The 10029-nt window shown below is 40.9% G+C and overlaps 1 protein-coding gene across 16 annotated transcripts in view; it reads right to left on the reverse strand.

Moving 5' to 3' along the window:
• Window positions 1–10029, reverse strand: part of LOC102193240 (ELKS/Rab6-interacting/CAST family member 1-like) — a 135359-nt gene that overhangs the window by 122531 nt on the left and 2799 nt on the right. For all 16 annotated transcript variants that reach the window (XR_001290275.1, XR_001290274.1, XR_001290273.1 and 13 more), the window contains exons 2-3: window positions 9900–9977; window positions 9539–9694 (exon numbers count right to left, since the gene is read on the reverse strand). Coding sequence is in view for 12 of the 16 variants with exons in the window: in XM_005725303.1 (XP_005725360.1) it covers window positions 9539–9694; window positions 9900–9977 (234 nt within the window). In the remaining 4 variants the exon portion in view is untranslated. The remainder of the gene's footprint in view (window positions 1–9538; window positions 9695–9899; window positions 9978–10029) is intronic.

A 10029-nucleotide genomic window follows, 5' to 3' on the forward strand; every position in this document is an offset into this window, starting at 1 on the left:
GAGTGGCAAAACCTACCATGTATAAATGCGCGTGAGTCGTGGGTGACATTATTATTTGGGCACAACATGACCAAAACCATGATTTGTGTGAGGTTTACCAATAGCATGTGTAGAAGGGTAGCAGCTGAGCCATCCGCTGAAATCAGCTAGCACTGAGTTGAGATGATCTTCTGGGATTGCAACTGAGCTTGACCTGATGTCATGCTTGAACAAACGCTACGCTCGATTTAATCTGGTTAAAGCCCTGGCTTCATTATAACCTCTTCAATCATCCGATTTTGCTGTATTGATATTTCCAGATCACAGAAATTGCCTTTATAGTTCATTGTTACCATAACAAATAGAGCTGAAACCAAAAGTAACCAAATAATAAATGGCCTGTATTTGTATAACGCTTTACTTAGTCCCTATGGACCCCAAAGTTTTACACTACATTCAGTCATTTACCCGTTCACACACACATTCACACACTGGTAATAGCAAGCTACATTGTAGCCACAGCTGCCCTGGGACGCACTGACAGAGGCGAGGCTGCCGGACACTGGCGCCACCAGACCCTCTCACCACCACCAGTAGACAATGGGTGAAGTGTCTTGCCCAAGGATACAACGACAAAAATTGTCGGAGCCGGGGCTCGAACCGGCAACCTTCCGATTACAAGATAAACTGCAAACTCTTGAGCCACAATCACCCATAAGCTAATTATAGGAGGAAGAAATTTCATCGGCTTATCAACAAGTAATTCTGTTTTTCTTTCTAACCAAACAGAAATACACATTGTACTCAGCTGACTGACTGAATCAGCGAACAGAAAAAGAGACACCGGAGATTACAGGGCTGCAGGTGGGACTCCTGGACAAAATCTTTACAGAGTGAATCTGTCTTCAAGCTCTGCTTTTTCTCTTTGACTCTTTCCATAATTCCGTAATTTCTCCTCTTCTTCTGTTTTATCTGCCCCCCCCATCTCAGAGAGCTACATGTGGTTAAGACTCAGGTGTCTAGTTTATTGAGAAATATTTATCAAGGGCCAGTAATGACAGGAAAGTAGTACAGTGCAACTATTTCTATAGCATCTTATTTTACTTTTTATTCATGCACATATATTTCCCTTCATTTTTCCACATCCCGACGTTCTTTTTCATCACCTACTTTTAAGTCCGGTCTTTCTTTCTCTCCTGTCACATCGACACCCATCAGTCTTTCTCTACATTTCATCTGCAATCTTCAGCCCAATTTGTCTGTGCTATTCATCTCTCCTTTCACCACTCACCCCCCTGCTTCCACGCTGATCTATCCTCCATTCTCGTGATTTCCTCCCTCTGACTCGCTACATTTTATACATCTTTACTCAATCCACTCTTCCTGATCTATTCGTCACTATCCACCCCCGTCTTTTTTTAAATCTACGGCAGCATACAGATTGCCAGGCGAAGCATTTTCACAGCCAGCTGGCACAGAAACTCTTACTGGAAACATTTTTCTTTTCTGTGCAGTGAATGGAAATCTAACACAGGAAACAATTGACGACGTCAGATTCTATTGGATTTGAACTCATTTGAGCTCATGAGGACAATCTTAGTGCCAGCTCGGAGTAATGAAATTAAAACTTAAATCTAGGTGTAATAACATTAAGTGCTGAGGAATGATTACAACGTAAGTTTTGAATCAGTCAGCACAGAAGCTAAAGTCCAAAGGATTTCTCTTAGTTTGATGTTTTACCTTTAATTCAAACTGTGCCTTGTTCTCTATTTAGTGATCTCTCAATTCATAAATGTATTTTATTGATGATTCAGAAAAACATTTCCACCGCAGTGAGGGAAGAGACCTCGGCTCTGGTGGCACCATCCATTTACACATTAACCTGAAGGCCTGATTTACTGCCATGTTCATGAAGTGGAAAATACACTCAAGTGCCAGTTTGTGTTTCTATCTATCCAACTTTGCTGCTCAGGGCAAAGAGAAAAGGAAAAATGACAGAAGAAACACGAAAGAAAGACTATCTTCTCTGTTTCTCCTCTCTGTTTAGCTCCTCTATTCCTCCACCTGAAGGGAAAATGACGCCCAGGTGTGTCGGGAACTGTGCACAACTGCCTGTTTGAATTACCCTCTTACTTATCCAGCCTCATTCACACTTTCAGAAAACAGCACCTATGGCTTCAAGTTAGACCAATATGCAGTACATGCAATGTTTAGACAACTTTAAATGAATTGTAAGAAGAGGAATGCCAACAAATTCATATATGGGAGAAAAACACTTTCTGCCTCTCTACAGTAACACACACACACACACACACACACACACACACAGAGTTTTATTTCCCATCAGCACCTTAACTATGAAGCTAAATAGCTGAAAAGAATGAAAGCAGTGCAGCAGTATAAAAGCAATTGGCAGCCAAAACAAAAAGACACACATGGGTGAGCGTGCATGCACACTCCCACAATCGTACTTGTAACATCACAACACTGACATGTGCCTTCTAATTCTTTAAAATCCACAAATTTTTGCATGCAAGTAGAGAGATATGCACAAAATTAAAAAAAGTAAGTACAGAGTATGTAGACGTTCTCTGCAAGATATGCACCTGCAAGTCTGTGTCTATGTGCGTGATTTGTATACACGCTTAACCCATATGCAAATACAAATACACAACAATACACATTTTGTGCCCCCGCAGACACACAAACACAGACACACACACATGTGCACACAAAAGCCCAATTGTACTGACGTGCACATAAGCCTGCCAACAAGGACACAGATTCCCTCATGGTACTCTCTTTCACATCCAGCAAACAAACACAACAAAAGATGCATACATCCAAATGACAATGCACACAAACACACCCAGCATAAATATAGAGAGCACAGCACATACATGCACGCACACATTTACATAATCACAACCACTCCTGACACATGCATGAGGCTGCTATCAGAAAACAAGCAGGTCGAAAACTCCTATTTCATACAGACACACTGTCGCTCTCTCTCTCTGAGTGTCTTTCACACACATTCTCACACATGTTGCTTCTGACGTCACATGACTCGCCGCGAGTACAGTACATGACAGATTGCATCTAGCAGCTCCAGAAATGGGCAGACAGAGCGGTCATTGTTCAGACGGGGTGATTCAACGCTGGGACAAACTGCATAAAACAGGCAGTAAGACTCCTATACTTAAAATGAGGAAAACCTGTTAACAATTACAACGTGTAGCACAACCTGCATATCGCATTACACTTTAATCTGATTATTTAGGTTGGATTGCAGACCAAATAGCAGCATGCTCTGTTTTTTTTACTTCTTCTGTCGTGCACGGATTTATTTTTGGGAGAGAACACCAACAAATGGAAACTATGATGCTGAGTTGCTGGACGCCATAAATACTAACTGCTATTGTGAGTGTGTGAAGTCACATATTTTTTAAAGGAAACTGAAGGAAGCGTGACGGAGAGAGGAGATACAAAAAGATAAAACTGCTTTGTTTATGAAACAAATTAACAAAGAGAGGGAAAGGATGGGGAGAAAGTAGGGAAAGTGATGCTTCCCTTGTGCGTTCCAAACATTCCTTCATCATTTTTTTTCCCGCACCCTCCCCTCCTCCTGCACGAAACATTGTACTTACCTACTGTGATCAAAGGGGTGGAACAAATCGGGTGAGCGCACTCAAACACGCACACTCAAACACATTTCAGAAAGTGAAGCAAGGCCGTACACTAAACGTGACAAGTAAGACAGACAACACTGAACAGAGTGGACGTGTGTATGCAGATCAATAGATTTGTGAGACTATGGTGTGTCTATTCTTTTCCACGGGTGAAGAGTGAGAAGAGGACTCCCAGACTAGGAGTGAAATGGTAAGGCTATTGAAGAAGAGATGGAGAGGGAGTCAGCAATAAGCAGGCGGAGGAATAACTTGATAACAAGTAGAAGAAAATTAAACAATATAAAGCAAATGAGAGTACAGCAGGAGAATAATAATCTAAACCTCAGCATGGACATGACACAAAAGCCTCTCATTTAACTCAACTGAGAACCTGGCAAATTTCCTGTATTTTGCCCAAATTATTTGTTTTTGTTTTCATCTGAAAGACACATAAAACCTCTGTGAGTTTGTCAGAGCTCTGGAGCGACTAGGGATTGGTGTTGAGAACCCGTACTAAATTGGTACCTGTACCAGAACCAAGGTACCGATAGAAGCCAGGACAAACAAACAAAGTTTTATCCCTCCTATAACATCGTTGACTTCCGGTTTTAAGCGAGTTTGTTTAACATTGCTGTGTGTTTCTCAATCGCTAGACAGGAAAACAGTCTTTGAAAGATTTACCTCATTACAGGAGAGTCATGCTGGTTTAAGCACTTTTTGCTGAGTAGCCATTGCTAGCTTAGCCACAGGTGCTAGGCATAATAGCAGGGTTTATGCTTAAGAACACGGGATAAGCATTTTGTTCTGGTATAGAACTGACTACCAAGAATCGTGTATTTCTACTGTTATTGGTATCTCGACAGCCCTAGTACCAAGAGCATCGGTATTCATATTATACTAATAAAATCCTAACTTCAACAATCTTTAAGAATGCCACACTAAACGAACCCCTTTAAGTCCATCATCACATAAAAAGCCTCAGTGAAGACTATTAAAAAGATTTTTGCTTATTTTTTTGTATTTTTGCTCTATTTTTTCCCAATCATAAGTCAATTTAATTTAAGAAAGCACACTCATCGAATTAAATGAGATGTGAAGTTTTGCATGATTTAAGACTAAATAAAGTACACATGTTCAAAATATATATGTTCAAGCTGTATTATTAATTGGATCTTGCCTCTATACATATGAGATCAAGGCTGCCTGTCTTCCTGGCTTTTACAATGAGACACTGAATGTACTTGTGAGGAAAGGAAAGACACAAGGAAGTCCGGAGAGAAAAAAAGAGGAAAAGATAAAGAAAGAAACTGGTGGAACAGAGGTAAAGATAGTAGGCTGAGCATGTAGGAGGAGGTGAATAAGTAAGGAGGAAAGGAGGGAAAGGAAAGACAGAGGGTGGAGAAGAGATGAGCATTCCTCAGCAGGGGCGTGAGCCACTGTGCATGTGTGTGCGTGCGTCTCCGAACTCACATATCCCAAAATTACTGGGAGGTAACTTAATTCGATTTCTAACTCGAAGATGATGGCGAAGACAGAGAGCGGCAGGAGGGAGGGTGGAAAGAGAATGTGAAAGCTGACTTAGCATGTGATGACAGAAATAGAAGAGAAGGAGAATGACTAAGAGGGGAGAAAAATGGGAGTGGGAGGAAAACAAAAAGCCAGAAAACACTGAAAGAATTAGACAGAAAAAGAGAAAGTGGCAGGACGGCGAGAGCAGGCAGTGAAACGGATTGTGTTAAATGGGTGTGATTTATCTGGAGGAAAGAATGGGAATGAAAGTGAAAGGAGAGGGGGGGTGAGCGTACAGAACATATTTTCCAATAAGAGAGATCATGCCTTGGCATGTGCATTCACTCACTGTTATGGCACAGCACAGTCACACACATGCACACGCACAAAGCAGTGTGTGCATGTGTGTGTGTGTGTGAAGGCAGCTGAGGATTAGTGTAGGGCTGGCAGCTGGCCAAGTACATGACAGATTAATCAACTTATCATGTGCTCCTTTGTTTGATCTATTCTCACACACTGAACCACTTTGAATTAATGCGGACACGCAAAACACACATCTGAACTCAGCATATCAGGAGCCACGCAGACACCGCGCATGTTCCAACACCTGTGAAACTGGCTGAAATTTCTCTTACACTGATTTAATATTTGGTGATGTAATTTCACAACCTGAAATCCGTTCCCACTTTTTTTCCGCATTTAAACATCAAAGCCTGTCACACACACACACACACACACACACAAACACACACGCATGCAGAGATCAGAGCAGGTGTTAAATTGCCAATGTGACAAACTAGTACATGGGCCAGTGACATGGTTGTATCAGCAAAAGTGGATGACACGATCAGTTCAGGTTTATGTGTAAAATGTTATAGGAACTGATGACACCACTATGACAGAAATGTGACATCATCTGTTAGCTCGCCAATCAAGCATAAAGCCTTGTCTTCACATTAAGTACGGCTGCAACGATCTTTAGAAGCTTTAGGTGTCTGCTGCCACCACCAAATCCTGGAATGACTCATTTACACTTAAAAACATCATAAGACACCGTTTAACTCCACCTAGACATACCATCACCTTCTTCCAACAAATACAACCCCAATCCCAAAAAACTGGATTCTACATAAAATGTAAACAAAAAACAGAATGCAACAATTTATAAATCTCGTAACCCCTTAATCTATTCATAATTGAACACAAAAACATATATAACCTGGAAAATGTACCATTATAAGGAACAAATAAGATCATCTTGAAGCAACATTATTGAAGCAGCACATCTCAAAAAGTTCAGAAGAGTCTGCAAACATCTGAAAACTGAGGAGACCAGGTGCTGGACAGAGTTGCTGGACATTTGGGAATGTTGTCCTATTCTTGAGTCTAGCTGCTCAACAGTCCTTCGTCTTCTTTAACCTGTGTTTCGTTTCATGATAGGCCAAATGTTTTCAGCTGGTGAAAGGTCTGGGATGAAGGCAGGCCAGTTCAGCACTCAGACTCTTCTACTACAAAGCCATATCGTTGTATTGGATACAATACGCAGTTTAGCGTTGTCTTACTGAAATTTGCAAGGATTTCAGTTAAAAGACACCATCTGGATGGCACATGTTGCTCTAAAATGTGTATATTCTCTTCAGCGCCCATAGTCCCCCATACCATTAGAGAAACGAGTGCTATAACGCTGACAACATTCAAATCTATTTCCAATTGTCTAATGACCTGCCAGCTTCATTGAATCGTTTGTCTGACTGCTTGAAAGAGGTTACAGAGCAGCTGTCAGCCCTTTCTCTCATTTTAAATGAGAAGAAAACTGAGATTACGGTGTTTGATAGTCACACTCCACGAGACCAGCTAGCTGCCCGATTTGGTCCCTTTGCTGGCTTTCTTACAGATACTGTAAGTAATCTAAGTGTTTGTCTGGATAGTTCATTTAAGCTGGATAAACAGGTTTCCTCAGTGGTTAAATCTGGCTTCTTCCAATTGCGCCAAATTTCAAAGGTCAAACACTTAATATCTGATCTTGAAAAAGTGATACAGGCCTTTGTGAATTCCAGATTCGATTATTGTAACTCGCTCTACTCTGGACTCCAACTTGCTCACCTCCAAAGATTACAGCTCGTTCAGAATACTGCGGCTCGTCTCCTAACCGGAACTAGAAAGTTTGCCTCTATTACTCCAGTGCTCTCTGACTTACATTGGCTGCCTATTACATTTCGTATTGATTTTAAAGTTCTGTTGCTTACTTTCAAATGCCTAAACAACCTTGCCTCTGACTATCTCACCGACCTCCTCAGTCTCTACAGTCTCTATACTCCCAGCCGTTCTTTACGATCTTCCGGTCAGTTACTTCTGGCCCAGCCCAGGCACTGCCTGAAGACTAGGAGTGATCGTGCTTTTGCCTCTATAGCACCAAACCTCTGGAATAGTCTTCCTGCTACCATTTGTGCCTCTGACTCCATTCAATCCTTCAAAAGCTTGAAAACTTGGCTTTTCCAACTAATTCTCACCGCTCATTAATTGCTGTATCGCTACTCATTTCTCTGGATAATCATGATCTCTCCCTATCTCTACTTACTAATGCTGTTTGTTTGTGTTCTCTACTTTCTCTATTTTACCTTGTTTTAATGACTTACTGTTTAGTGTAATCATTTACTGTTATTTTTACTGTGAAGCACTTTGGTGTACCCCCTGGCTTTAAACGTGATATATAAATAAAATTGTATCGTATAAGAAGACAGATGGTGTCGCTCCTTTTTACCTCATAGGACGCAATGTCCATTTTTTCCTAAATGTATTTCACATTTTGATTTGTCTGACTACTTTGCCTCAGTCCATTTTAAATGAGCTTTGACCCAGAGAGCAGTGTTTCTGTCACATCCACACTTGGCTGCTACTTTGTTTGCATGACCTATATCTGTAGATGGCACGGTGAACTATGTTCACTTACGGTGATTTCTAAAAGTCTTCCTGACCCTGTGCAGTGGTCTCCCCATCAGAATCATGGCTGTTATTTCATCCAGTGCTATCTGAGGGCCTGAACGCCACAGGCATACAAAATTAAGTATTGTCCTCCGTCCCTGCGCACAGAGATTTCTCTAGATTTTCAATTATTCATAGTCGTGGCAATTCTAAGATGAGGAACATTATTCAGATGCATTTTATTCCGGATAATTGCATTCTATCTATTGCCATTTAACATAATTAGTTTCAAAATGTTCTTACAGCTGCTTATTTTTCCATATTTTTTTTTGTTCCATCTCTCATATCTTTGACACATGTTGCTCCCATCGAATTAAAATCAGCTGACAGCTTCTGTTATAAGATTTGAAAATCATTGCGTTCTGTTTTTATTTTTTATTTACATATTTTTCTTTTTTTTACACTGGGCTTGGACATGCAAGTCTATAAATGCACTGAACTGGACAAGAGTATCAAGATAAATAAACAACAAAAGAAAAAAAATCAATTTTGCATTATTTGTCCTATTTATTTTCACTACTCTGTTTTCAGTTCAGTTTAGAGTCATTGCTTAGCGTTGTCATTTATGCTTGTGCTAGTTTCTCCTTTCCCTTTGAGTTCACCTCCTCTTCCTGTGGAGTGAAGCCGACAGAGATAGGTAAAGTAAAAATATTAAGTGAGTTGACAACAACACATTGTGTTCCCTTAAGTGCAACAAACGCTTCCAAAGCTTAAGAAAGTGAGAGAGCGAGAAAGGGAGAAGGCAACAGGGGAAACTGCGTCTTCGTATCTTCTCAGTTAGTCACGTTGTGAAGTACCTCTAAACTGCTGGCCCTTTGCTGCTAGCATCTTCCATGCTGTGTTACTTAGTGTGAGTGACTGCAAGTGCACATGTCTGCGTGTCATCACTTGTGTAATATTTCAGGCTGCTGCATCGCTTTCTTATCCAGATGGCTTCAGCAACAACAGACAGCTGGGAGTCCCCAACCAAGCAGCCTATTTCATCTGTTTACTCATCTTTGCTGATGCCTTGCAGCAGCAAGACAAATCCACCAGAACAGTCCAGAAAAATTATCAGGATATAATTTCTTTAGCATTTTTGCATTTAAAAAATGGGGCTAAATTGAGAGGAAGAGCTATGCCAGAGCTAGTTGAGGCTAAAAGCTGTCTAAAGCAACAGCTATAAAGACTTTCTACAAATCCAGGATGAGCTGAAATGATGGGGGAAATAACTGAAGTCTAAACAGGATATTAAAGTTGACATACTGCTCTGTCCATGTCTTAATTTGTTCTTCAGCTGAGCAGTGAGCTAAGACAGTCCAGGGATATAAACAATGAATCACTGTATTAGATTTTGCAACACAGAAACACACAGAGACATAAACAAGCACACACAGACGCACACATCATTTCCCTACCTGTGTCTCCTCCTGTACGACTCTGTACTGTTCCTTCCAGACAGCCATCTTTGTGGCCTCATCCTTCCTCAGCGCTCTCTCTTTCTTCAGCTCTGGACTCCAGAACGTCTTAATGGAGTTCATAGAAGAACTCAACTTGGACTCTTTGGCCTCTAGCTGTTGGAATACAAAATCAAGCACAGTGACTTCATGTTAATAAATGTGTTTATTTGTTTGCATAAGTAAATTCTCCTTATAGCTATAATCTTACAACAGCAATTCCCACAGGAGGTCACAATGAAACAAACAGAAGATATCATATGTTGCATTATAAATGAATTTATCTTCATAGGTGTGGGTGTACGAGTATAAGCGTTCTTACGTCTCTGCGCAGCAGTTCGTTCTCCCTCAGCACTTCTCTCAACTGAGTCTGAAGGTCTGACATTGCACCTTCTCTCACCTGAGAACGCACACACACACACAAACAGTATTAGTCCACTATGTTTTTCACC

The sequence above is a fragment of the Pundamilia nyererei genome, unplaced genomic scaffold, assembly GCF_000239375.1.
Source record: "Pundamilia nyererei isolate P.nyererei 1_Seehausen unplaced genomic scaffold, PunNye1.0 scaffold00014, whole genome shotgun sequence".
Lineage (NCBI taxonomy): Eukaryota > Metazoa > Chordata > Actinopteri > Cichliformes > Cichlidae > Pundamilia > Pundamilia nyererei.